We start from the raw sequence: 27,814 nt of genomic DNA, 5'->3' as shown, positions 1-27,814 counted from the left end.
GCCGCCAATTTTGGAAACGAGACGGGTGGCGCGCGTGCTGCTCCACCCCCAAGGTGTTGCGGGCCGGTTTAAATAGTGGAGGAGGAGGAAGGACGACATCATCATCATCACCACCACCATCATCATCACTTCACTCACCTGACATGATACTCTCAGCGTCCATCCTGCTCTGAGGACTCAGCTACTGCACAGTGAGTATGAAGAAGATTTTTATTCTTACTGCAAAACACCTGAAATGAAAGTGTGCAGGCTTAATGCAGGGCACAGCTGGAGGCTTTGACTCCCTCTGCTCTACTGAATTTACCTGTTAAACCAATCAGAAAGTCATTCAAACCTGCAAAATAACGAGCATAAAGTCACCTTTCTATCAGTCTTCAAACCAAATCACATTAAAACAATATTTGCTGAAAAAGATAAAAATACTGCAAAAGGTTAAAATAGCTCCAGTGTGGTATTTTAATCAGAGATGTATTTGTTATATTCCCTTTAAAGGGTGATTTTCACAGTGACTGTGACAGAGGGATGCTATATATTGATTTGAGCTCACATACCTGCTGTGTTTTGCCTGTGTGCCGCGGCCACACATGGACGCACCTTGTGACATGTCACCATTTTGGTGTAAACGGTAAGCTTGGCTGGACACATGAGCTGCACCTTATAAGGTAGTATGCCTGCTAAGTCCCTAGCATCCCTCTTTGGGCTACCAGGCTACCAGAGGCAAAGGGTTAGCCAAACATGGGCATTCCAGCATGGCAGCTCAGTTGTTTGATTATAGGGGTTATCATCTGTGTGCTGCTGCTTTTCATGTTTTATTACCTGCTGTTCAATGGGAGGTCAGAGCAGCCTTGTGACCTGCACCAGGAGACAAGGATAAGTGAGTAAGTAGCTCAATGCAAACCCTAGGGAAATGTGCTGAGGCCGTTATCAGCAGTGATCTGTCAGGCAGTTCACTAAGAACCAAATGTAAATGATCCGTCTGGTTAGGATGCAGACGCAGCGGTTTGAGTCACAGAGCGAGGAAGAAAGAGAGAGAAAATATGAGCTAATGCATCTGTTTTATTGATGCTCATCACCTCTGAGTCTTCTGTGTGATGGAGCGTAAAGACAGAGGCTGTTTAAATATCTGTGGAGTTACTTCAGAGAGTTCAGAGACTGTAGCAGATATTAGTTTCCTCTGCTCGGCCGGTGTGTAATTCAGCTTTTTTCCACCCAGAACTTCATGCATGTTGAAAAGAGATTTAAAAAGTGATGCCTGTTGTCGGGTTTTTCAGTTTTAAGCTCTTACAGTCATAAGTATGTTTCATGAAGATTTAATTTGACAGAAAAATACTTAAGTAGCAGCTTAACACAGGTTTGAAAAGCAGTGTTGGTCTCTGTTTCTCCTCTGTGATGCTGATGACTGGCTGTGGTCAGATATGTGCTGTGTTGCACCTGTAACCACACCCAGGTGCCTTACTTAATTTAAAAAAGTAATTAGCTACACTGCTAGTTGCTGCCTAAAGTAGTGGTGGCACAGTACAGGTCAGCAGATGCAGGTGATTCTGGATGAATCAGAAACATCACAAACAACCAGGAGCCGTGAACTCTTTCTCACTGTTATAATAAAAACCTGCTGTGTTGTGCTTCAGTGTGATTTTGGACCTGTGTGTTGTGTCATCAGGCCAGAGGTCAAACAGAGCCCAGAGGTCACCTCGACTCCCATCGCCGCCGCACCAGAGGCCGAACCAGTCGCCAGTGACGACCCGGACGTCAGCTCGACCGCCTCTGAACCACCAGAGACCGACTCTGCTGCACAGAGCCCGAAGGCCCGTTCCACTCCCGACAGCGACGCTTCCAACATGGCTGACCCGGCCGCTGACGACAGCAAGTACCTCTTCCTGGAAAATGACTTTCGCAACAGCGGGGTGGCGCAGGCCGACTGGGCGGCCAAGAAGATGGTGTGGGTGCCGTCAGAGAGGGAGGGCTTCGAGCCGGCCAGCGTCAAGGAGGAGAAGGGCGATGAGGTAATGTACACCTGATGACGAGGTATTTTAACTTTAACATGCATGCTCCATTAAAGCTACAAAATGTAACTTTGGTGAGCCACAGCAGGTGTATATTACCCATGATTCCCAGCTTCTGGAGCAGGAAGTGCTGTTGCTGTAATAAACACACCAAACTGTTTCTACCTCTTGATGTTCCCGTCTCCTGGCTGGATATCAGATGGTGGGTTTTAATGACTTCTCAGTCTTTTCTACTGACAACTTACTGCCGCTGTGCTGCAGGTGCTGCTGGAGCTCTCCAACGGTCAGAAGGTGACGGTGAACAAAGACGACATCCAGAAGATGAACCCGCCCAAGTTCAGCAAAGTGGAGGACATGGCCGCCCTCACCTTCCTCAACGAAGCCTCCGTCCTCCAGAACCTGAGAGAGAGATACTTCTCCAGCCTGATCTATGTGAGAAACACACACACTCTATTTTCATGACAGCTCCAGTCCACTACAGCATATTAACATAGGGACGTATTATTATGATCTGTTTAAAGCAGTAATCCAGTCTGAAGGAGTTCAACAGGTTTGTACCACACTGACTCATCATTCAATCACTGATAAATGTTAGAATATTATATTAATATAACTGCAGCTGCACTTATTTACCTTTGTTGTCCTGGTCAGTTAAACTCTCTGTTAGACACACAAAGGTTAAATAAGAGTCAAAGTGACGTGTGATGAACAGAAATGAAAGGAGCTGAAATCATGACCGTTAAAACAGACTGTCTATAGAGAAAGAAAGAACAGCAGCACTTCTCCGTCAACACGTACCGTACGGCTGAATATAAAGAACACTCTTCTACAAAGCAGCGGTTTGATCCGAGGTCATCGGCTTGACTCCACGAGTCCTTGTTTAATTAAGGACTGTGTTCGGACTCTGCGTTCACAGCGTAGACTCAGGAGGATCAGCAGCTTATGTTTTTATTTTTTCAGTCGGTCTTACAAAGTCTAATAAGGTATGGGATGTAAAAATTAAAATCCAAGCTTATGCATCTAATACAGACCGTCATGAAGATCACTGAGAAGTTAAGAGCTCCAGTCCCTCCAGTCCTTATATGAGCAGATGGTGTTGGAGCAGCCAAAAAGAAAAAAAGAAAATCTACTCTGAACATGAGCTGTGACTGAGTCCCACAACGTAAACGTCCTGATAACCTAAAACTAAATTTTATGTATAACAAGCTGCAGGGTTTGTGCAATTAAAAATTCAATTTCATGCAACATTTGTATAAAATTACAGTTTCACAGTGAGTATGTTTTAAATATATACTGGTTATTTATTGATATTCAACGGCGTAAAGAAGGGCGGAATTACAAGGTGATCTGGTCATTTTTTCCTTTAAGGCCACATCTTATATTTTTCATTATCAGTTAATCTGCTGATTATCTTCTAAATGCAGTTATCAGAGTACAGTGACCCAGAGGTGACGTTTTAAAATCACTTGTTTCCTCCAGAACTAAACGATATTCAGTTTAGTCTCATTTAAAACAAAGGAAAGCAGCAGATACTCACAGCTGAGGAGCTGGAGAGTGAAGTGAGTTTAGAGAACGGCGTCCAGGACAAACCAGGGAATGTGTGAAGTTCTAAAAGCTTTAGAAGGATACAGGAGAAGCTGCCTACCTGCTCTGACCCGGTGATGCTCCGTCTCCTCTGTCCTCCCTCAGACGTACTCTGGTCTGTTCTGCGTGGTGGTGAATCCCTACAAGATGCTGCCGATCTACTCTGAGAAGATCATCGACATGTACAAGGGCAAGAAACGCCACGAGGTGCCGCCGCACATCTACTCCATCACAGACAACGCCTACAGGAACATGATGCAGGGTAACACACAAAGGCTCAAACTGAAACATGATGCATATAAAGACCATCAACACAGGTGTATAGAGACAGGACCACTTACTGACTGAAGAGAACGTTTTCTGTCTGTGCAGAGAGTTAAAGTTACACAAACAACAATAAAACCTGTACAGGTGAGAGTGGAAGCAGAAAGGTCTCCTGGGTAATGTAGTTTAGTTACAGGGATCAGGAAAAACCCAGTGAAGCTGACTGGGGTCAGGGCTGATTTAAGAGTAAAGAGTAAATATCGAAGTGAAAGTGGTGCTCGCTGCAAACCAGTGAGTTCTAGTTGATTATCTTCCACACAAACCAACAACACGTCTCCTCCTGTGCTGAGGGAATCACCTCAGACTCAGTTTTTCAGAAACATAAAAAGTTCAGTGACGGAGAAATGAACCTGTTTCCTCTTTCATCTCCTCCTCCTCTGCTGCGACCTCTACTCTTGCTTCTACTCGGCTTTTAATCAGTTTCATTCTCATCTTTTTTATTCTCATTCATTGTATCTTTAATTACATATTCTCCCAGAAACTCCAGAGATTACTACTGCAGCTGCTGATATACATACTCATATTGTAGCATAACTGGTCAAAGCCACAGTGGTGAGTTTTTTCTACAATAAACAGCCAATGCACATTCTTACCAAATGAGAGTTAAGTGGTGGCGGTCCTGACTGAAGCCTCGGAGCGTGCCGTCTGGTCTCCTGATGGTCCACCGCTGACCTCAGACCACCTCCATACTTTCCATTCAGCTCCAGAATGGCCATACATGGAGCAGTGAGACAAGATTACAGCGACGGAGCCCCTGCATCCACCTGCTATTTTTAGCTGATGTGAGTGATGGAGGCTAATCTCCCTCTCTGAACGAGATCTCCGAGCCGTTTTGCTCTCGTGTCCGAGCGAAGCGGGCCGGTTACCGCCTCAAGAGTTCATGTTTGGTCTGTTCAGCTTGGCTTCAGGTTCAGCTCAGTCAACATTATTTCCCCCTTTTTTAACACCACTCTCTCTCTCTCTCTCCACAGACCGTGAGGATCAGTCTATTCTCTGCACGTGAGTCAAAACACACAATACTTGACCTTTTTCCATCACACTGTACATGCGTGTTTCCATCACTTAAGAGGACATTGCATTGACTTCTATACCACTAATCTAAACTGTACCACTGGAGTTCAGACCCTCAAAATACTCAGTTTACTGTCACATGACACAAAGAAAACCAGGAGGTATTCAAATTTCAGGAGGCTTTTTTGAAATAATATTGATAAGAATTGGAGCCTCTGTCGAGTTTACGTGAATTCAAACAATCCAGATGAGTTAACATGAGTTATTTTTCTCCATCTTCATCTCTCTGTCTCTTCTGTCCTCTATTATAATCTCTCTCTTTCTTTTCTCACCTCCACTGTGTCACACAGAGGTGAGTCTGGAGCAGGGAAGACAGAAAACACCAAGAAGGTGATTCAGTACCTGGCTGTCGTCGCCTCCTCACACAAGGGCAAAAAAGACATCAACCCTGTGAGTGGAAACATCTCTCAGAAACTTCACATGTTTAAAGACTGGCTCCTCTCATAGTGGAACCTGAATGATAAAATAAAATAAAAAACAGGATTACAAATGTCCCTGGAATTAATTGATTTCTATTCTGGGCTTTCAGAGATGTTAAACGTTGACTTAAAGCTGTTTTAGATTACTGTACTGTGCAGCGTGTCCGAGGTTGTGATGAGAAGCAAAAATGTCTGAATATTAAAGCACATGTTTTACTGTACACGACAGGATTCAGTTGCTGCAGCTGTGGCTAAGGTGAGGACAGATTGTTGTTGTCTGTGCTGCTGCTGCCGGGGCTCCTGGTTTCCAAGAATCAGACAAAAACTAACCTGAAACATGCTGTATCTTTCTCTGACATCTTCTTTATACCTGCTGCATTTGTTTAGCTGCTTGACCTCTGACCCTGCTGCTCTGCTGCATTTGTAGTTGTTAGAAAAAAAAAAACAAAACGTGAGGATTCAGTGAGTTTCTAACCGGTTTGTGTTCCTGTCTCTTCCTGCAGCAGCAGCAGCCGGGGTCTCTGGCCTACGTGAGTATTAAATCTCCTGCAGACATATTTACACGACACAGTTTGACATGCACATACATTCAGTCGTGGATGGGTGTGTAACCTTGCTGTGGGCTGCAGGGGGAGCTGGAGAAGCAGCTGTTGCAGGCTAACCCGATCCTGGAGGCTTTTGGAAACGCTAAAACCATCAAGAATGACAACTCCTCACGATTTGTAAGTGTTTTAATCAGAGTCTGAATCGGCTTCCACCGTTAATTAATGGTGTCATGGAGCTGTTGTCATCTCTGTCTACAGGGCAAGTTCATTAAGCTCAACTTTGATGTGACTGGATACATCGTTGGAGCAAACATCGACACCTGTATCCTTGTTCTGAGATCAGACACTGACTTCAGTTTAAAAGATTTAAATATAATAAACTATGCGTCCAAATAATTGGCCATGTGCCATTTAGGTTGAAATAATGAGGTGAGAATGGAGCTGGTTATCTGCTTTAACCCTCTCCTGACCTGCTCAGACCTCCTGGAGAAGTCTCGCTGTATTCGTCAGGCCAACACTGAGAGAGCATTTCACATCTTCTACTACATGGTGGCAGGAGCCAAAGACAAGATGAGGGGTGAGCGAGCCAGAACATGAACACTCCTCTTACTTTAGGATGTGTGGTTGAGTTCAATGCTGCATTCACTTGCTCCTTTCCTTAATGAATATATCCGAACCTCTCACTGTGTGTGTGTAGAGGAGCTGCTGCTGGAGGACTTCAACAGCTATCGTTTCCTGGTGGCGGGTCACGTGGAGATCCCCGGTCAGGAGGACGACGAGATGTTCGACGAGACTCTGGAGGCCATGGAGATCATGGGCTTCACCGAGGAGGAGAGATTAGGTACACGCTCCATCCAAACATCAGTGTTAGAGATGAATACCTGCTGGAAAAAATAAATCTCAGCAGATATTTTGTTACTCGCATAAGACAAACACATTTCTAATAACACTGCTGGATATTTCTTCATTCATCTTTCTAAATGTCATTCTTACATTGGTCTTCCTCTTCCCCTCTGCAGGGATGTTGAAGGTGGTGTCCACTGTGCTCCAGCTGGGTAACATCAAGTTTGAGAAGGAGAGGAACAGCGAGCAGGCGACCATGCCCGACAACACGGGTAATCACCTTAAAACACCAAAACCAAGTTCATTCAAATGAACTCAAAGATTCTCTCTGTCTGACTTTATCATCCCATCCCCACAGCTGCCCAGAAGGTGTGTCACCTGCAGGGCATCAACGTGACCGACTTCACCCGCGCCATCCTCACCCCCCGCATCAAAGTGGGCAGAGAGGTGGTGCAGAAGGCTCAGACCAAGCAGCAGGTAAAACCAAACCAAGACTCATCAACTAAACACAGGAGAATAAAAGCTGTTGTGGAATGTTTTCCTCTGAAATGTAGTGGAGGAAACGCTCAAGTATCCAACGTTAACTTTCACCTCTGGATTGATGATCCCTTGTGTTGCATCACTTTCCAGCAGCACAGATAATTATCTTTCTCCTGTCGCTCTCAATCTCTCTATCCTCCTCCCCCGTCCTCACCCCTCCTCCCCCCTCAGGCTGATTTTGCCGTGGAGGCTCTGGCTAAAGCCATGTACGAGCGTCTGTTTCGCTGGATCCTGGCGAGGGTCAACAAGACCCTGGACAAGAGCAAGAGACAGTCGTCCTCCTTCCTGGGCATCCTGGACATCGCCGGCTTTGAGATTTTTGAGGTGAATGTTTTCCTGAAAACGTTTAAATACTTGTGTATTTAAATTTTCTAATCACTGTTGTTTCCCTTCCTCAGGACAACTCCTTCGAGCAGCTGTGCATCAACTACACCAACGAGCGTCTGCAGCAGCTCTTCAACCACACCATGTTCATCCTGGAGCAGGAGGAGTACAAGAGGGAGGGCATCGAGTGGAACTTCATCGACTTTGGCCTGGACCTGCAGCCCTGCATCGAGCTCATCGAGAGGCCGGTCAGGACGGGCTGCAGCCACACACACATCACCTGACGTGTTTTACTTTTATAACAGGAGTTTGATGGAACACACCCAACATGACATATCACTTCCTGTTGTGTCCTGCAGAACAACCCCCCAGGCATCCTGGCCCTGCTGGACGAGGAGTGCTGGTTCCCCAAAGCCACTGATATATCCTTCGTGGACAAGCTGCTGAACACCCACACCGGCCACGTCAAGTTCTCCAAACCCAAACAACACAAAGATAAACTGATGTTCACTGTCCTGCACTACGCTGGAAAGGTGAGGATCACTCAGGGCAAGTCTAGAAACGTGGACTTACACGGTGTTAGGTTTGGTCTTCTCATGGGGAAATCATGTGACTTTAATTTACATTTCCAGGTCGACTATAATGCAGCCAACTGGTTGACAAAGAACATGGATCCTCTGAATGACAATGTGACGGCTCTGCTCAACAACTCCTCCAGCAACTTCATCCAGGACCTGTGGAAAGACGGTCAGTCCTTTTCCCCTCACATCTACAGTCATGATGATAAAACAAGGTAAAAAACGTATCTGATCCCCCTGTCAGTGGATCGAGTGGTGGGTCTGGAGACCATGACCAAGATGTCAGAGAGTTCAGTTCCCAGCTCCACTAAGTCCAAGAAGGGCATGTTCCGCACCGTGGGTCAGCTGTACAAAGAGTCGCTAGGCAAACTGATGACCACGCTGCACAACACCCAGCCCAACTTCGTCCGCTGCATCATCCCCAACCACGAGAAGAGGGTATGTTGTTTCATTAAAGCTAAGCTACAGTCCACAGAGCGGCGGCTGTGTCTGTATATTACAGTACATTCAGTGTTTGTGGGTTGGCTGCTGTGCTGCAGGCTGGGAAGATGGACGCCCACCTGGTGCTGGAGCAGCTGAGGTGTAACGGGGTGCTGGAGGGCATTCGGATCTGCAGACAGGGATTCCCCAACCGCATCGTGTTCCAGGAGTTCAGGCAGAGGTGGGAGTATATGAACAGTATCTGAGCCTCTGACTGTCTGATTTATTCCAGTAAATACGATCGTGACCACAGTGAGAAGTAAAATTCAAAATGTGTTTACATTTCACATTAAATCTTGTCAGAGCTCGGTGTAAATCTCAGCTCTGACTCTTTGCACCATTTGAGAATTCTCTAGTTCAGTGTTGGGGTTTGTTTTCTAAAGTTTGGTGTGTGTTTGTGTGACTTTCTTGTTTGTGTGTCTGTTGTTTTCTTGTGTGTAGATATGAGATTCTGGCTGCCAATGCCATCCCTAAAGGCTTCATGGATGGGAAACAGGCGTGTTGTCTGATGGTAAGTGGGATAGAGTTTTTTTTGTTTCCTCTGCGTCACAGCTGGTGATCTCAGTGATGGTCAGGGGGTCTTTTTCTCCCCCCTCTCCTCAGGTAAAGCACCTGGATCTGGATCCTAACCTGTACCGTATCGGTCAGAGTAAGATGTTCTTCAGGACGGGAGTTTTGGCCCAGCTGGAGGAGGAGAGAGACCTCAAACTCACCGTCGTCATCATCGCCTTCCAGGGACAAGCGCGAGGCTTCCTGGCCCGCAAGTGAGAGCAACAGACTGATATCTGAAGTGAAAGCATCATAATCTCTATCACTGCGTTTTGGACACCCGATGCACAAAATGACCTGTGGCTTCAGGCGTGTACACACAAGCTTACATCTGAATCTTCTATATTTGTGTATTTTTAGGGCTTTCAGTAAACGTCAGCAGCAGCTCAGCGCCATGAAGGTCATCCAAAGAAACTGCGCCTGTTACCTTAAACTCAAGAACTGGCAGTGGTGGAGGCTTTTTACCAAGGTTACACACAAACACACTCATCAGCGTTCATGTACAAATGATACACATTTAGCTCCACCTGTGGCAACTCTTCGTTTCTCATCCACCTGACCTGAGTGTTTTCTGGTTTTGTTGTGTAATGACTGTTACTCTGAAGGTTTGTATCTTCAAAAGAAACCCAGACCGAGTTGTGGATGTGTGATGTGTGTGTCCATGGATCAGGTGAAGCCCCTGCTGCAGGTAACCAGACAAGAGGAGGAAATGGGTCAGAAGGAGGAGGAGCTAAAGGCGGCGAAAGAGGTGGCGGCAAAGGCCGAGGCCGAACTGAAGGACATCAGCCAGAAACACACCCAGGTGAGACGCATGCAGCTTCTTATTTCCTATATAAAAACATATTTCCAGAAATGACTCACTGAAGTCTCTGATTGTAGCTGATGGAGGAACGAATACAGCTGGAGTCGAAGCTGCAGGCAGAGACGGAGCTGTACGCTGAGGCTGAGGAGATGAGGGTGAGACTGGAGGCCAAGAAGCAGGAGCTGGAGGAGGTCCTGCACGAGATGGAGGCCCGGCTGGAGGAGGAGGAGGAGCGCAGCAACGCCCTGCAGCAGGACAGGAAGGAAATGGAGCAGCAGCTACAGGTGGACACAGTATTATTATTAGTCTCATGTTCATCTGTTACACTCCTCTTTATGCTTTGTTTCATGCTTCTCTTGTACTTGACACGAGGAAGTATTTGTCTGGTGTGTTCTGACTTACATACATGATGTTTCCCTGCAGCTCATGGAGGCCCACATAGCAGAGCAGGAGGACGCTCAGCAGAAACTGCAGCTGGAGAAAGCAGCCGTGGAGGGAAAAGTGAAGAAACTGGAGGAGGACGTCCTGCTGATGGAGGACCAGAATAACAAACTGCAGAAGGTGTGAAGGAGCAGTTTTATGATCTGGTGTGTGTGGTCGAGTGTTTCACTCACAGTAGAGACTGAATATCTTTGTTTTTAGGAGCGAAAGCTTCTGGAGGAGAGGATGGCCGACATGAGCTCCAACCTGGCCGAGGAAGAGGAGAAGTCCAAGAACCTGACGAAGCTCAAGGCCAAACATGAGTCCATGATCTCTGACCTGGAGGGTCAGTCAGCAAATGATCTCATACAGTATATCTCTACTGTCACTTATCTTAAAGTTATCTTCTGGGATGTCAAGTAGAATATGTTTGCAATAAGTTCTTCTTGTTGTCTTGATCGATATTAATTGCAATTGTACCATCTTCTTTTGTTTGTGTCCAGTGCGTCTAAAGAAGGAGGAGAAGAGTCGTCAGGACGTGGAGAAGGCCAAGAGGAAGGTGGAGGGGGAGCTGGCTGACCTCCAGGAGCAGCACGCTGACCTGCAGGCCCAGATAGCTGAGCTCCGAGCCCAGTTAGCCGCCAAGGAAGAGGAGCTCCAGGCCACACAGGCCCGGTAAGAAGGACTACACCCCACGATGCAACACTCAGGCAACAACTCATGTCTGTTTTCATGTCTGTGTCCACAGCTTGGAGGAGGAGAGCAATCAGCGTGGGGCTGCGGTGAAGCGGATTCGGGAGCTGGAGGCTCTGCTCTCAGAGCTGCAGGAGGACCTGGAGGCAGAGAGGTCAGCCAGGGGGAAAGCTGAGGCGGCACGACGGGACCTCGGGGAGGAGCTGAACGCTCTGCGCACTGAGCTGGAGGACAGCCTGGACACCACCGCCGCCCAGCAGGAGCTACGGTCTGTAGGATCTACACGTATCTTACATATGTCGACAAAGCACAAAGCTATTTTCTGAGAAGCAGCTGAAGAATAAATAACAGTGTCGTCTGCATATTAGTGGAGGCTGGTCACGAGATGGTTGTAGGCCACGCTGCTGTTGGATGTGTTGTGTTGATCTGGTGTGTGTTTGTGGTCGGCAGGGCGAAGCGTGAGCAGGAGGTGGCCATGTTGAAGAAAGCCATGGAGGAGGAGGGGCGGAGCCACGAGGCTCAAGTCCAGGATCTGAGACAGAAACACAATCAGGCTGTGGAGGAGCTCAGTGAGCAGCTGGAGCAGGCCAAGAGGGTAAACACACATAAATGGAAAGTGCAAACATAAAAGCAGAAAAAACATGATATTATTCTTGGGCCCCTCCTCTCACACACACCTGTCCATCCAGGTGAGGGCTGGCCTGGAGAAAGCAAAGCAGGCTCTGGAGAAGGAGACGGCAGATCTGAGCGCCGACCTGCGATCCCTCGCCAGCAGCAAACAGGACGTGGAGCACAAGAAGAAGAAGGTAGAGGGTCAGCTGAACGACCTGAACGCACGCTTCAACGAGAGCGAGCGACAGAGGACTGAGCTGGGCGAGAAAGTCTCCAAGATGACTGTGAGTCCAAAAAATACAAATGAATTAGATACTGTTAATTAATGTGGTCACATGAATCCTACGTCAGCTACTGTCAGAATCGTCTTTACTGTGAAAAGCAAGCTGAAAAATTCCTTCTTTCAGTCGCCCTCCTTTTCCTTTCTCCTCTTTTCTTGTAGCTGGAGCTGGACAGTATGACGGGTCTGTTGAACGAGGCCGAGGGAAAGAACATCAAGCTGAGTAAAGACGTCTCCAGTCTGTCCTCTCAGCTCCATGATGCACAGGTGAGAGTCACGATAACAGTTCCTCGACATGGACATATGACCAACCTACTGACACTGTCAACTTACACCTTTCTCTGTCTCCTCGTCTTTCTCCTGCAGGAGCTGCTGTCTGAGGAGACCCGACAGAAGCTGAATCTGTCTGGACGCCTCCGTCAGATGGAGGAGGACAGGAACAGCCTGATGGAGCAGCTGGAGGAGGAGACTGAGGCCAAACGGAGCGTGGAGAGGCAGGTCTCCAGCCTCAACATGCAGGTCAGTTGCTGCACTCAGACAACAGCTGTCAAATGGAACTTAATGTATAGCTTAATGAGACATTTAAGGACACCCTGTAGAAGCTCCTTTAAGCTGTCACTGTCTCACCTTCTGTCAGCTGTCGGACTACAAGAAGAAGCTGGACGAGATGTCGGGGACGGTGGAGCTGCTGGAGGAGGGGAAGAAGCGTCTGCAGCGCGAGCTGGAGGCGGCCAACAACGAGTACGAGGAGAAGGCCTCAGCCTACGACAAGCTGGAAAAGAGCCGGAGCCGGCTGCAGCAGGAGCTGGAGGACGTCCTCATGGACCTGGACAGCCAGAGACAGCTCGTCTCCAACCTGGAGAAGAAGCAGAAGAAGTTCGATCAGGTCAGATCCAGGAGTAGTGTGTGTTCGGCTCTGGTGCATGCTTCTTACAGAAACAACACTTCTGTCAGCTCGCAGTTTCAAGACTCTAAAACCATCATCTCCTTTTTCTTTATCTTGGTCAGATGCTGGCTGAAGAGCGAGCCGTGTCCTGTAAGTTTGCAGAGGAGCGGGATCGAGCAGAGGCGGAAGCAAGGGAGAAGGAGACTCGGGTGTTAGCTCTGGCCAGAGCTCTGGAGGAGAACCAGGGGGCTCTGGAGGAGGCGGAGAAGACCATGAAAGCCCTCCGAGCTGAGATGGAGGACCTCGTCAGCTCCAAGGATGACGTGGGAAAGAGTGTAAGAGACAATGTCTGAACATGAATGAATGATTTTCTGTTATTAGAGAGGATGATAAATCTCTGGTCTGACATTCTCTCCATCCATCGGTCAGGTCCATGATCTGGAGAAGGCGAAGCGTGGACTTGAGGCCATCGTGGAGGAGATGAGGACACAGATGGAGGAGCTGGAGGACGAGCTGCAGGTGGCCGAGGACGCCAAGCTGCGTCTGGAGGTCAACAGTCAGGCCCTCAGAGCTCAGCATGAGAGGGAGCTGCAGGCCCGCGATGAGATGGGCGAGGACAAGAGGAAGCAGCTCCTCAAACAGGTGCAGTACAACCTGCTGCTACATCATTAAGGTCTGATCGTGCTACAGGAGCTGAAGTTTGATGTTTGCTTGTCTCTCCTCTTTCCATCAGGTGCGTGAGCTGGAGGCAGAGCTGGAGGAGGAGAGGAAGCAGCGAGGTCAGGCATCAGCTGCGAAGAAGAAGCTGGAAGGGGAGCTGAAGGACATGGAGGACCAGCTGGGGGCCACCTGCCAGGGGGCGTGACGAGGCAGTTAAGCAGCTCCGCAAACTCCAGGTCAGCATTTCTGTGAATTTGTGTCTTTTTCCCCCCAACATTCAGTATCTTTTAGTTGAAACCCAGCATGACCCCCTCTGCTCCTCACAGGCCCAGGTGAAGGATCTCCAGAGGGACCTGGAGGACTCTCGCGCAGCCCAGAAGGAAGTCCTCACTTCAGCCAGAGAGTCTGAGCGCAGAGCCAAGGTCATGGAGGCCGACATCGTCCAGCTGCACGAGGTGAGGTCATGTGGCGTCAAAGTAACAGCTCAGTCATGATTGTGTGTCATCAACATGTTTTCCGTGTCCTTTATTTTGATATCAACGTCCTCGGTCTGTCCAGATGTTGGCAGCAGCTGAGAGGGCTCGTAAACAGGCGGAGACAGAAAGAGACGAGCTACATGAGGAACTGGCCAGTAACTCCTCTGGGAAGTAGGTGTTTTACTGCTGATGTTGACAGATATGTTGTTGATGAGATTTGTCAGCTGGTGGAAGAAAATGTGAGTTGCTATTCAACCTTTGAGATCAGAACATCCACTGAAAACTTACTGAGATCTAGCCAGTAGCTGATTAAAGAATCTATTCTGGGTTTTTATTAGGTTGTTATGATGTTAACAGAGTTTGTTTAAACATCCCTCTTCTCAAATTAACTTCAGGTCCCTGCTGTCTGATGAAAAGCGTCGTCTGGACACTAAGATCAGCCAGCTGGAGGAGGAGCTGGAGGAGGAGCAGGCCAACGTGGAGAGCCTCAACGACCGGCTGAGGAAGAGCCAGCAGCTGGTAGGTTCAGGGTGGACCAGAGAAGTCTAAGTAAGTGGTGTTAGTCTCCTCTCTTTAAATGGTTCTGTCTCTTGTTCTTGTCTGTGCAGGTGGAGCAGCTGGGTGCAGAGCTGGCTGCAGAGAGATCCAGCTCTCAGACCAGGGAGGGATCCAGGCAGCAGCTGGAGAGACAGAACCGAGAGCTGAAGGCCAAACTGCAGGAGATCGAGGGCCAGGGCCGCTCCAAACTCAAATCCTCCATCGCCGCCCTCGAGGCCAAGCTGAGAGAGGCCGAGGAGCAGCTGGAGATCGAGAGCAGGTAATGGTGCATGGTGGGAAATGGAATTGAGTTTCAAAGTGCGGCAGAGACGCTGGCAGGATAAAAATGTGATGACGATGATGATGATTACTGTGTAGAGAGCGTCAGGCCAACGCCAAGAATCTGCGTCAGAAAGAGAAGAAACTGAAGGATCTAACCATGCAGATGGAGGATGAGAGGAAGCTGGCGCAGCAGTACAAAGACCAGGTAACATGGCTGCTCTGACGACGTCAGTCATCAGTCATCATGGACCTGCAGATAAGACAGCTTGTCCATGTGTCTCTGCTGTGTGCAGGCGGAGAAGGGCAACATTCGGGTGAAGCAGCTGAAGCATCAGCTGGAAGAGGCGGAGGAGGAGGCTCAGCGCATGGCGGCGGCTCGTAGGAAACTGCAGAGGGAGCTGGACGAGGCGAGCGAGGCCAACGACAGCCTCAACAGAGAGGTGTCCTCACTCAGGAGCAAACTGAGGTAACACACAGGTGGAAACAAAGAGTCTGTTAATCAGGGACTGATTAAATGTTTCAGCTGCTTTAAGCAAAAACTTCTGGTACCAGCTTCTCAAACATGAGGATTATATCACTGAGGACAGGGACTGTTCACTGGACAGAACACGTTGCTGAGGACAAATCCTGGGAATTTGTTTTGTCCACCATTTAAGCAATTCATTCAGTGGTTTTCAAAAAATGTGAACTGAATTAATAAGCAGTGCCTGAGTCCCAGCTCAGACCACACACATTCAGCCCAAGTGTGGCCGAGAAATTTCCATCCTCAGGCTTGAGTATGAACATCAGGAATGACAAACACACGTTGTGGCGACATAATAAAAGAACAGCGATGTGGCGACAGAGCATTTCTGTCTGACACACTCTTGACTGCACCCGACGGCGTTTACAGTTTGATGACAGTCAACCTTGTAGTGCTGAGGTGGCAGAACTTATGGCTCTGTGACCGTCTAATCTGAAGACAGAAAATAGTATAATCTGATCCTGGCTTAAGAAAAGAACTGTGATGGCATCACATGTGATTTTAAATTTCCTTTTCCTCCTTTCATGTCTGGCTGCTCCTGTCTCACACCTGTCCTCAGACACTACTGATCTGCAAACTGTCCTCAAAGCTTCCTGGGAATATTCCCGTCTTCCCTAACAGGCTTTTTCCTCATCACTCTCTTTATCCCTTTAGTTTAAACCTGCTCAAACATTTCAGGGGCTTTAGTTTTGCTTTGCAACAAGCCAGCAAGTTCTCGCTGCTCTCTGTTCTTCCTCTGTCCTTCACCTCCCTCTGACCCTCCTCTTCCTCCTCTTTCTCTTCCTCCTGATGTGTTGGGTGTTCCCAGGCGTGGTGGCGGGGAGGCAGCGTTCAGTACCCCCAGTCCTCGGAGCAGCGGCGGCAGCAGCGGCATTGGAGTCGGCGGCAGCATGAGGAGCTTCGGGATGGGAGGCAGCATCAGCCGGAGGAGCACCATCAAAGAGAACTCAGTGGAGCTGCAGGAGGAAGAGCCTCCGTCCCCGTCTCCTCCAGCCTGCACCCCCCCACCAGACGGCCGCGGGGAGGTGTACACCTGCTCCCCCGACGAGTAAAGGCACCAGACTCAACATTATGATTAAGTTTCTATCAAGTAAAGTGGGAAGAAATATTTTTTTCTTTAATTCTTAAGCCTTTACTTCCTAAATATGCACTTTCCTCTCAAGTCATTGGTTTATTTTAGTTTGGTTCTTTATACATGATCATGAAATGTTTCACTTTTCTTTCTGAGGAATTTGGCTTAATTTAAGTTTTTATGATAGTTGCTATGCAAAACACCAAAGCCAGAGTTTCAGTAAATTCAGGATTCATTTTAACTGCAGTCAGGATTAATAACTGAATATTTTCTGTGTTTGTGGATCAGCATAACATATAATTTAATATATTTAGATAGATTTATATTTCAGGTAGTTTAAGTCATTCCCATACAGTAACTCAGTCTATTTATTACTCACTACATACAAGTCATGGAGCTAAGATCCGACTGTCTTTAAAAAATCAACACCCAGGAGGCTGTTCACCACTTTTTATAACCAGCCTCAATGAAAACATGCTCGTTGCACATTAACACATATTTAAAACAGTTTCCTATCCAGGTGGACTGAAACACCAGATCTCCCTACAAGAAAAACAATCCATGAGTTTTTATTTTTCGTATCAGTTGCTTAGTTCTGTGTCTTCAATGTAAAGGTGACACATGAGGAACTGAATGTAAAACTACATTTGTGAAACCAACTGTTGTATATCATTCTTGAGACTAGGCAGTGTGATTTAAACCTCACATACACTATATATTCTTATAATGAAGGGGATTTGTACAACGGCTGCTGTGACGCAGGACCCTCTGCTTTTTGTGAACAGGTGAAGTGCTATTAAAACTGTTATTAACTCTTACATGTGCGTCGTCTCAGTTCTTCTCATTTCCAAGGATGAATCCAAATGTCAGTGAGCCCTCGAGGACGTCGGTCATACGTACCACGACGTGTTCACTGTCATCACGTCAAGTCTGTGAAAGGTGGGAGATGGCAAGGCTGAGAGAGAGGCAACTACAAACATGTACACAGTGATCACATTTCATAATATTTTTACACTTTTGTAATACGTTTTTGTTTTTTGAGTTGGAAATTGAAAAAGTGACAACATTGCAAACATTTGTGGGTAACTAAATCAGTGAAATCTGAGTCTACATCCCAACCAGAGTCTCTGGAAGTCAGCAGGAAGTGGTCTCTTGTGGTTTTGGAGAGTCCTCAGTACCCGTAGTGTGGAGAAGTCTAGACATTTGGATTGAGCCTAAAATAATTAAAATAAAAATAAAAAACTTTTCTTTTCTTTTTTTCATTTCAAGTTTTATTGCTTGTTGAGAAGCATCATAAGCAGCACTGAAGGTAAAAACTACACAGAACAGAACAGGTCTTCATATATGAGCATGTAAGTACTTTTATAGAGTCACATAAGGCAAAAACCACCAGTCCTCATTTTCCACACACTGACCTTTACTGAGAAGGTCCAGTCTGCTGCTACTGTTGCTTTACTCTCACCCTGAGCAGCTACTTGTGAGTCAATCCGCTCTACAGACTCAAAGCAACTGAACCACAACCTACATATATTCAACCTATGTTAGTAACCCTACAGTAGAGGTACAGTTTATAGCACTACAAGTCAATCTATTACTTACTTTTCTCTTTTTAACATAAAACACAAGTAGCCTTCACTGAAGTATTCATATCTCCTCATTAACAGAAGGAGTTTACCGATTTCACTCCTGGAGAGACAGAAGTAGAGCCCCGCAGAGGGATTCGCAAAGTCTAAAAGGCGCCTCCTCTACTCGTCTGCTACACTGAAATAAAACTACATCTAAGGCTCCACTAGCAGCGCCTCAAATCTAATATGTTCATTTGAACGCCATCATTTAAAAGAAGTGGACGGACTGAGCAACATGCTGATGACTGCAGGCAGTGAACAAGCAGAAAAACATCCCGACAGGCATCTGACAGCACAAGTTGTGTTCACTGCCTGCAGTTATTATCAAGTCTGACACAGCTGAGCACCCCCCTATAGTTCTGAGCTACACAATGAACATAATGAGTTTCTATTCTTACAGCCTTGTCTGTGTTTGAGGCCAAAATGTCCAGAGGATGGTGAAATCACAAAGGTTCATCCTCTGGCGGACATGAATGTGATCGGTAAATTTCATCTATTAGGTTCTGATATTTCTAGTGTAAACAGAGTTTGGACTGATGGTGGCTCTAAAGGAAAGGTTAGATGCTCCAAAAATCATCATGGATCATGAATATGCACAACGTATTTCACCATAATCTGGCCAGTAACTGCAGTATTTCAATGGATCCATATCAGCTCATGTAAACCTGATTAAATTCTAAATTAAATTCTTTGATTTGATTCATTGTTATGAAGGCAGCGTTAAGATGCAGGACCTCAGCAGGTAGATTACGATCCTTCAAACTAAAAACATTATGCTCTAAATAAACAACTATTTCCAAACATCTGCAACAGTGATGAAAAAACGTGTTTCATTAAAACATTAAGGCATGTTTTTCTTGTTTGACAGGGCTCTTGGTCGATCGCATTCAGCCACGGTGTTTGCTACATTCCTCTTGGAGTAAATTAGAGTCCTCTTTACTCAGTAACTGTCGAGACAGCAGCAAGCAGTAAATGCAAAATCCACATTGCAAAAATTCAAAGTCTGTCTTCTTCTGTGGTCCATGTACAGGAAACTAGAAATCTAAAAAAGAATTCATTTAGTGGCACTTTGTTGGTGGAGTTTCATCAGCGACTGATCTCGCATTAAACTGTGGCGACTGGGCATCAGAAAGCAGTGTGATATTATGACGACAAACAACAAGAGCTCAAGATTTTAAAGTAGTATTTTAAAAGACATTCTCAAAAACCCTCTCCACTCAGGAAGATAAAAGTGCTCTTCCAGTATTTAGTACTCACATGCCATAAAGGTGTGTTCAGACTAAACAAAAAGCCTTTTTCACTTTGTGTAGGTTTGTTTTTGTGTTAGCTTACAGAGTTGTTAGCTAGCTGCTTAACAATTTTACATCAACTTCTCAGGAAATAATGTAGGAAGTTGATGTAAAAACGTTGTGTGGTGAAATCTATGAGTTTGTACAATTTGCTGCAGATCCAGACAGAAGAAAATGCTACAGTCATGAAGAATTGTTTGACCTCGGTGGAGGTATGCACTCTGTTGAATGAAGTGCAGAAGTTATTCTTCCTCTGGTGTTTTTGACAGTTAGAACCTGCATCTGTTAGTGTCTTTTCATTGACTCTGGATGTAATGCTGTCTGTAAAATTCAGTCTGAAAACACACCTTTAGAGCGACACAAAAATTTGCCACAAAATATCTGGCAAATCCAAACGCAGGAGGTGAGGTGGTGACACGCAGCACAAGTCCAGTAAGTTAGTTCAAGCTAAGTGCGAGTGCTGAGAAGAAATGAGCTGGTAACAGACATCCACAGTGACAAATCCATCCATCACTGCAGCTTCCTATTAAAGAGTGGTCCGTGTCCTCGAAGAGGCAGAGAGTCTGAAACCACCTGTGTGATGTGCGACACACAGTACCGTTACATGTTTGAGAGGTCCAGGCTGGACGGACGGGAAAGGCCGAGCAGCTCGGAGGATTAAGGTGGAGGGTGTTTTCACTTTCACAGCAGCAGCTTGTGTCCTGCTCCGAAGTCTAACCTCTTCACCAGCCTGTTAAAACACAACGCACACACTCAGAGAGATTCGTCTGCACTCTCATTGCTTTCTGTCTTTTCACAAACTTCTAACAGGTCACACAACATTTCTGTTTCTTTCCTACTCAGAACAGAAAGCTACAAGCCATTAAGCTGCAGGACAGACAACTCACCCCTTGTTGTAGAGGCCGTTGGTGGGATGGGTCTCTGAGGAGTTGCTCTGGCCCGCTGGCGCCCCCTGTCCTCCAGCGTGACCTCTGCGATTAGCCGTCTGCTCGTGGACGTATTCCCGACATGATGCCAGCTTGGACTCCAGGTTCTACAAACAATGAGGGGGAAAAAAAGGTTCAATTCTTTTAAATTGGTGTTCAACCGCAGCAGCAACACTGGCTTCACTGTGTTTAATGTTTAGAAATCAATGTATCCATTATGGTGAGCTAGAGAGAGGAATTTAACCAGGATTAGTACCACTGGCAGCTCTGTGACACTATAAAGGTTATTAATAGGGAAAAAACTAACTATTAAATTGATAAAACTTGAGTTTGAGATCTTAAGCAGCTTAGGGGAAGAATCAGAGGGGGTTATTATCTTGTAATTAGGTAAGTTGTTGTGGATATTCAAAGTCCTGAACTTGTTATTGGTGAATGTTTCTAAGCCCTGCAGTCTGGGCACAGATGGAGTCTTCGCTGTCAGCTGTTTGTGTGCTGTTTAATAAACAGAGAGAGTATCCTTTTGCACCCTGCAGCATCACATGATGATAAGCCATCATTTGATAAAAACACACAGAGGGAGAACGAGTGGATTCATTCTCATTAAACATGGAGGTCCCTTTGGTCCATGAGAGTGGTTCTTACCCCGACTTTCCTCAGCAGCTCTCCAACGATGTTCAGAGCCGAGATTCTCGCCGAGGTGGTGAGAGGCGTCCCTGCAAGGCTTTCACCTGCAGAAACAAACCCACTGATTAACCCAGAGACATTCAGTTCACAGAGATATAACTCAGAGAAAAAGAAATACATAAGTAATCAGCAAATCACCACAGTTGAGGACCTTTTGGATATAAAGTGTCATCATATTTTGTGAGGTCACAGTGGCATTGACCTTTGACCTCTGACCACCAATTTCTAATCAGTTCATCTCTGAGTTAAAGTGAGTGTTTGTGCTAAATTTAAAGAAATTCCCTCAAGGCCTTCCTGAGATATTGCGTTCACGAGAACAGTTCAGGTTCAGTCACAATCAGCTGATGAACTGACCTCTGCTGACGGAGGGTGGTGGGGTGGCGAAGGACTCAGCTGGGGCCAAAGGTCTGGACGGTGTGGTGGTGGCGGAGGGGACGGGCTGGTTAGAGGACGAAGTTGTGGTTTTGTCCTCCGTCCTTTTATCTGGAGGGGTGAGAGGTGGGGTGGGCAGCCCAGCCGAGGAGGAGGAAGACGATGAAGGCTCTTTGACGGCACTGCTGAGGGACGGCTTCCTGTCCTGTACCTGCTGCTTCTGCTGCACGGCCAGTTCCTGCCTCAGGTCTAACACACACACAAATAACAGAGGAGAGTTACAAGCCTTCGTTGTTCTAATCTCAACATAAAATTCATATCTGCCCACTAACTTCAGCTGACACACAGAACTCTACCTCTGGCCTCGTCCTTCAGTCTCTGGACAGACTCCAGGAGATTCTCCTTCTCGTCCAGCTCGCTCTCCAGGAAGGCATTTCTCTCTATGACCTGGTTCATCCTCTGCTCAAAGTCCTCCAGTGACATGATGGTCGCCCTGAAACATACAAGACAAACAAAAGGTGGAAAACATCAGTGGACAATGTGAAATGGCATTAGAATTTTTTATTTCTCTGTTCTTTTTATTTATGTACAACACTTTGTAACCATTTTCAGAAGTGCCATATAAATAAATATTATCAGTATCATCATTATTATTAGGGATAATTACCTCACAGAGCATTGTGAGCATTGTTTGCTGCAGTCTTGCTAGCTATGCTGTTTGTTCTGTACTGTGAAAAGGCAGCTGGGGGCAGACAGTGTGAGTGTCCTTCAAAGTTAAAAACTAAAAGTACTCCTGTACTTTTCACAACAGAGAACAGTGAGATTTGTTAAATAGTAGACCTCATTTCTCTTTTCTTTTACAGAAAACTGTCAACTGACTGTGAGAGCCACATGCTTTTTGTTCAACACATAAACAAATTCATTTCTTTGGTACAATCACAGAATTTTCCCTCCATTCTTTCATGTGTTGAGGGGCCTCAGTGTGTCCTCTGACCTCTTGGCTCTCTCCAGGTCATCGTTGGCCTGCTCCAGCTCTCTGATGTATTTGTGAAAATGGTCTCTGATGGCCGTGGTCTCGGCCAAGTCGCCCTCCAGGCTGGAGATCTGCCGGCAGGCCTCAGAGTGCTGCGTCTCATACTTGTCCTGGCAGGAGGCCGAGCGCAGTGTCAGGAGACAGAGTGTGGGGAAAAAAATTATGAGTTACTACACCAGCACTAATACATTTTGTTAGCTGGTAGCTCTGAAAACTCCTGAACAAACAGCATCAGCCACGACTACCAGTGATGACTGCAACATGTATGACAAATCACAAGCATTGATGACCTTGGTGTGTTTGCTAGCAGCTGTTTTACAGTTAAATTCAGTATTTTATAATGCAACACGCAGGAGGCAAGTGTGGATGTAGCCCTCTCAAAAATTAACGTTTCAACTTCAAAGCATAACTCCAACATTTATTTAAACCGACTGTTACAAAACATGATCTTAATCATTAAAAGAACAGTCAGCTGATGAAAGCTGTTACATTAGCGAATCTAAAAACTTTACGGCTGGTAGCTCCTTTCCAGAAACTAAATCGTGTCCATCTACAGAAAATAAAACATCAACAGTAGAAACTGAAGTAGTAATCCTAATCTTCTGTTCTTTATCAGAGGCTCAGTGGAATAAACAGAACCTGTGGAGCTACTACCTCTCTGTCACTGGCTTTCTTTTAACAAAACAACATGTTGAGTGCCGCTCATTTGTACTTATTTTCCTTATAATGGTAAATATCATTTGTATTTAACTTACAGGAGGCATTGAGAGGCTGGAACAGGACAGGTATCTCACAACAACATGATACTGTGTCATGCTTCAGCATGTTTGTACTAAATTCCACAAAGTCTCTGCATACTGGACATACATGCTGTCTAAGATAAAGGCTTCTCCTGCTCTGACAGAGAGTACAGGCCTTGTCAACTCCAGCTGTATGTTTCTGTTTCTGTATTTTAAGTATTTTTCCCCGTTCTGACAACACAACTAAGTTAGACCTTGACCTGACACTAACGAAACTAATGAGTAAACGTCTAGAATCTATTTATTTAACTGTTCATATTTATTTATGTAATTTAAATCAATCAGGATCCTCAGGATTAGAGACACCTGTCAGTGTAACACGATACAATTCAACATAATCGAAAATTGTAGCCTTCAAAATGGCCGTACAGCTGAATCAACAGGTGTAGCATCCACTAGATATTTTTATTTGAAGTAAACCTTCTTTTTTTAAGCCTTGCTTCGAGTTTTTTCTCTCCCTTAAAATGCCAGTTATCATAGGATAAACCTTTTTTTTGTAAGGCGATAAAATGGGGCTAGTGAACTGTGACATTACAGGAATGGGTTTTATGAGAAGTACAGACATCCCCTCCAGACACAGACCAAGCTGGACTCATCAGCTGCCTTCTTCCACCCTGAATCAACCCTCTGTGAAAGTGTGTGTGTGCGTGTGTGTGTGTGTGTGTGTTCACGCCAATGAAGCCTATTCACCACAGGCGAACAGGAGCATTAAAATGCAACTACTATCAGCTGATAAATATGGAAATCCCCAGTCAAATAAACTTTAACAGGCACTCAGTTGGTTTGAATGTTATTAAAATAACTTTTCAACACAGACAACCCTGACACAGCAGCTTTATGCTTCAGTGTAGATTAGAAAAACATGTTGTATTACAGATGCTTCTCAAAGCCTTCAGGGAGCAGGGAGGGTTAGGAGGACAGATTACAGGACTAGTGCATCTATTATGGCCCAACTATTCAATCATCCACAGCTGAAGAGTCTCAATTATTTATCTATCTCAGAGTTTGATCTTTGAGAACTTTAGCTGCATATTCTTTTTATGTTGGCTTTCCTTGTAAGACATTTTTGATTGTATTCAATAAACACTGCAAGTACTGATAATGTCCTCTGTACCTTGTAGTTTTCCAGCTCCATGCGAAGGCGGTTGTTGGCAGCAAGAAGCTCACGGTTTCGTGCCTCACACTGTTTCAGCTCCGTCTCCAGCTCCACCTCGTAGTCACGACTCATCTGCTGAAACTCCTGCAGCTCTTCTTGAGCTTCCTCCGCACTGACCACACGCAAACACAGGGAATAAATGTTTAACAGTGATCCAGTTAGTTAATTTGGACTATCAGGTTTTAAAAGACCAAGGTTTCTGTCAGACTAAGATGCTGTCTAAGAGGAAGGTGTCCCAGCATTACTCTAAACTAGACCCAGCAACATAAGCTGACCATTTTCCCACCAAACCACAGGAAGCTCTGGGCATTATGAATTAAACACAAAAGTGTGTTTAACAAGAAAACACCTGGAGGTTCATGGTAGTTTGTCTTTCAGGAGTGTCTACAGAGTCACATTTCTACAAACTGAACTGGAGAGCAATAAAAAAATTATTGATTATTTTTAAAGAATTTACTGCAGAGCCCAAGAAGTCCTGAAAGATTATATGTTGTACACAAGTTATTATCTTAATTTGTTCAAACAAAATAATAACTTATGTAAAAAGATTTTTAAAAACCATCTTTCAGGGTTTAAGGGGCCCACAATTTATCCTTGGAGGGTATGAAAACATTTTTTGATTGAACTCCCATACAAAAAAATGGACAATAGGGTCATTTTAGGATGCAAAATATCTGGACCAACCCTCAAGACAGACAACACTGCAGGCAAATTAACCAAAATATGTATTCTTATATTAGTGTAAATGTATGCCCCAGCTTTATTATGTTAATTCACAGTTAAATCACAAGAAGAAGAAGAGTTGTCTTGAAAACAACATAAACAGGGGGAACACACCTCTGTTGGTGCCTGGCAGCCTGTTCTTTCCAGTACTCCAACTCCTCCTCTAGGGACCCGAACTCTGGAGGCTCTGGATCCCCCATCTCCAGCCCAGCCCAGGTGGAGAGCTGACTCTCCTGTCACACGCCAAAACCGGTCTGCTGTTTTAGTTAAAACAAAACATTTAGACAAGAATCTCCGTTTAAGGAAGCGGACAATTTACGGTGAACGTTACAACGGTTAGTAGAAAATCATAATTTATTACAGGTCATGATTTCAGACGATTAATCGGGGTTTACACGTTAATTCGGCTAATGAGTGAATCCTCATGTAGCTCCATGTTTCAGATAAAACCCCAGTTTCTAGACTTTGATCGTCACCGCCACCGCCGTGTAACAGTGGGCTTCGTTAGGAAAGACAACGGGAAGATCAGACAAATAAGTTTAAACCTACAGGAAATATTGTTGCTTTTAAAATCCACTGTATGCCGAATTGAAGAATAGTTTCAAAAGATTCATAAAATATCTTTGAAGTTTTAATAAAATTCAAAAAAATGTAACTCAAGGCACTCCTGATGTAAATTAGATACAAGATTTATATGGAGTCTGGCCACGGGAAGCTAAACTAAAAAACGGGAACCTGAGGTAAAAGATAACGGGTAACTTATACCCTCATTCGGTTTATTATTAGAACCACCTGCTTTTATAAACATTGTAGAGGATTAGCTCAACCTATTAACTACAAAACTTTAACACCACAGTAAGAGAGTTGGAAGAATGTTGAATGATGAAATAAGTTAGCCAGCTCAGCTAACGGAGTTTAGCGTTAACCATTTAAATCCCAGCTCAGATAAACACATTACAGTTCAAACTTACGCTCAGCAGTTAGCTCCCTTCGACGCTATGTTAACCGATTTTTCTTTTCCTAAATCCTCTTCATGCGCAGGAGTTACTACCGACAAAGTTTGCCGGTTAAATTTGACGTCGAAACGGTAAAAGAAAACTATTTAAGGACTTGCCCGGAGTTAGACGCCGCAAAGTTGCCACTGCCTCGGGAAGACGTCGGACAATACATGTTGCCATTCATATTGTCCAGACCAATTCACCAATCACGAGTTAGATGACAGCTTCATCCCCTGTCGCTATTAGTCAATTGTCTGTCAATCAAACGTTGATAGGCGGGATCTGAATTATCGTCCAATCAGAGGAGTGATATCCGTGCAAGAGGAGTATCAGCGTAATGAGCACCGTTTAGGCCTTTTGATGGATCGCCAGACGCCGGTGCTGCGTTTTGGTCGTGTAGGAAACATCGGACGATGTGAGTACATAATCGCAAGCTCTCATGCTAGGGGTTGGAGAAATACTTTTAACGTAAACCTAAGAAGTGAGTAAGGCCAGAGTCTCTGTATTAAGTGTTTGAAAGTCACAGAACTCGGTTGAAAGCCTCAAAACAACTAAAAAATAACCCAAAACAATTACAAAAAGATGCAAGCTGACCACACCGACACAAAAGGGCCACAAATTAACACAAAACAATTACCAACTGTCTCAAAACGAAAGACAAAGACATGAAATTAACGTGTTTTAGAGGGTTCGAAGAGGGAGGGCACGTTAAATGACACCTGACACATTCCTTGGCTCTGATTGGGGAATTTCACTTCCTGTTAGAGGGGTCAGAGGTCACAGTGGGTCAACTCTGTCCTTTTCAGAGGGATTAGCTGGGCCTATCTGATCCTGGTTAATCCACACGCACCATCACTGGAGCATAAAGCTGTTATACATACACACTCACACACACATACACACTCCAATCCACTCTGTCCTTGCTTCATATCTGGGCTACATGTTTTCAGAGAGTCTTGTCCACACTGACAGCAGATTACAAATGTGACCTTCAGTGACATTAGAGGGAATTTTGTTAAAGAGATAGTTCACTATTTTGAGAAATGTGCATTAAAAAGATCTTATGTGTGAAATACATCTAAAGCACAACAGAGATAAACTAAAACGGTTGATGGGGTTATGTATATGTTTCTTTCTGCTGCTGAATGTGGTTTCTTGTCGGGAGCAGGTGGCTGTGGTGATGGTTGTTTGCCAAGACCTTCAGCCATTGTTGCATTTATAATGGAATAGGTTAGAATACACCCAGTGAGCAGCACTACTTATTTTGGGCAGTCTGGATGCTGCTGTGACTTGCTATCGGAAAGTGATGAGATGGGCCGCCCAGGCTGTGGCTAGCTGGTTAGCATACTAACTTCAGTAGATTAAAAGAAGTGACAGAACTAGAAGTAAATCATCTTTCCACCACTGGAGACAGCTCTTGGTGTGTAAAGGAATGAAGTTTGATGCTGACGTTAAAATGTCTCTTCTAGACTGGTACATAAACAACTGTTAATGCTAACATAGCGATAGCAAAACTTATGTATAGTTCCTTTAAGGTCCCTCCATAAGGATGAAGGACCCATCAGAGTTGATACTTGTGCTTTAGTTTCTGACAAAGAAGTGATTCATCAAATTATGTAGAAATGATATGAAGTAACCCCGGGACTTTTAAGGACCAGGGTGGTTACCCACTTTGCCCACTTGGTAATCCTGACAGTGCTACAAT

General features: G+C 45.4%; 2 protein-coding genes across 4 annotated transcripts; one reads left to right on the top strand and one right to left on the bottom strand.

Moving 5' to 3' along the window:
- The first annotated feature begins 17 nt into the window (after positions 1 to 17).
- On the top strand, positions 18 to 17,321 carry LOC108888598 (myosin-11-like). Its single transcript, XM_018684664.2, is given in 44 exon segments — positions 18 to 191; positions 1,661 to 2,003; positions 2,265 to 2,435; positions 3,693 to 3,849; positions 4,883 to 4,910; positions 5,273 to 5,372; positions 5,905 to 5,931; positions 6,031 to 6,123; positions 6,205 to 6,268; positions 6,425 to 6,523; positions 6,644 to 6,787; positions 6,966 to 7,061; positions 7,148 to 7,266; positions 7,501 to 7,653; positions 7,728 to 7,901; positions 8,013 to 8,186; positions 8,286 to 8,400; positions 8,476 to 8,669; positions 8,771 to 8,892; positions 9,153 to 9,222; positions 9,315 to 9,475; positions 9,621 to 9,729; positions 9,931 to 10,062; positions 10,140 to 10,346; positions 10,486 to 10,623; positions 10,705 to 10,828; positions 10,986 to 11,157; positions 11,231 to 11,443; positions 11,626 to 11,770; positions 11,865 to 12,071; positions 12,230 to 12,334; positions 12,434 to 12,586; positions 12,705 to 12,953; positions 13,076 to 13,288; positions 13,383 to 13,595; positions 13,687 to 13,803; positions 13,805 to 13,849; positions 13,940 to 14,068; positions 14,172 to 14,260; positions 14,485 to 14,608; positions 14,698 to 14,906; positions 15,005 to 15,113; positions 15,202 to 15,374; positions 16,240 to 17,321. Coding segments are annotated over 43 exon segments (6,045 nt in total). The 5' UTR covers positions 18 to 191; positions 1,661 to 1,838; the 3' UTR covers positions 16,484 to 17,321.
- Positions 17,322 to 19,042: 1,721 nt separating this feature from the next.
- LOC108888593 (nuclear distribution protein nudE homolog 1) lies at positions 19,043 to 26,295 on the bottom strand. 3 transcript variants are annotated; one of them, XM_018684658.2, is made up of 9 exons: positions 26,226 to 26,295; positions 25,226 to 25,368; positions 24,347 to 24,500; positions 22,394 to 22,542; positions 21,756 to 21,892; positions 21,382 to 21,648; positions 20,986 to 21,071; positions 20,305 to 20,450; positions 19,043 to 20,147 (listed from the first exon to the last, which is right to left on the bottom strand). In XM_018684658.2, exons 2-9 carry the CDS (start codon positions 25,309 to 25,311, stop codon positions 20,099 to 20,101), a joined length of 1,074 nt encoding a protein of 357 aa, XP_018540174.1. In that variant the 5' UTR covers positions 25,312 to 25,368; positions 26,226 to 26,295; the 3' UTR covers positions 19,043 to 20,098. The 3 variants fall into 3 exon arrangements, with proteins under 3 accessions (XP_018540174.1, XP_018540172.1, XP_018540173.1); XM_018684656.2 differs by having other exon boundaries at positions 26,083 to 26,264; XM_018684657.2 differs by having other exon boundaries at positions 25,226 to 25,365; positions 26,083 to 26,264.
- Positions 26,296 to 27,814: the final 1,519 nt, after the last annotated feature.

The sequence above is a fragment of the Lates calcarifer genome, linkage group LG11, assembly GCF_001640805.2.
Source record: "Lates calcarifer isolate ASB-BC8 linkage group LG11, TLL_Latcal_v3, whole genome shotgun sequence".
NCBI classification, from domain to species: Eukaryota; Metazoa; Chordata; class Actinopteri; family Centropomidae; genus Lates; species Lates calcarifer.
Note: the sequence above shows the minus strand (reverse complement) of the source record. Positions and strands in the feature narration are given on the sequence as shown.

Excerpts from the sequence above, each read along its gene's own strand:
- LOC108888593 (XM_018684658.2), bottom strand. The coding sequence starts at position 25,311 with ATGGGGGATCCAGAGCCTCCAGAGTTCGGGTCCCTAGAGGAGGAGTTG. Across the intron at positions 22,543-24,346 it reads TGGAGCTGGAAAACTACAAG|GACAAGTATGAGACGCAGCA; the intron begins GTACAGAGGACA and ends GCCTCCTGCCAG. Across the intron at positions 21,893-22,393 it reads GACCTGGAGAGAGCCAAGAG|GGCGACCATCATGTCACTGG; the intron begins GTCAGAGGACAC and ends TGTATGTTTCAG.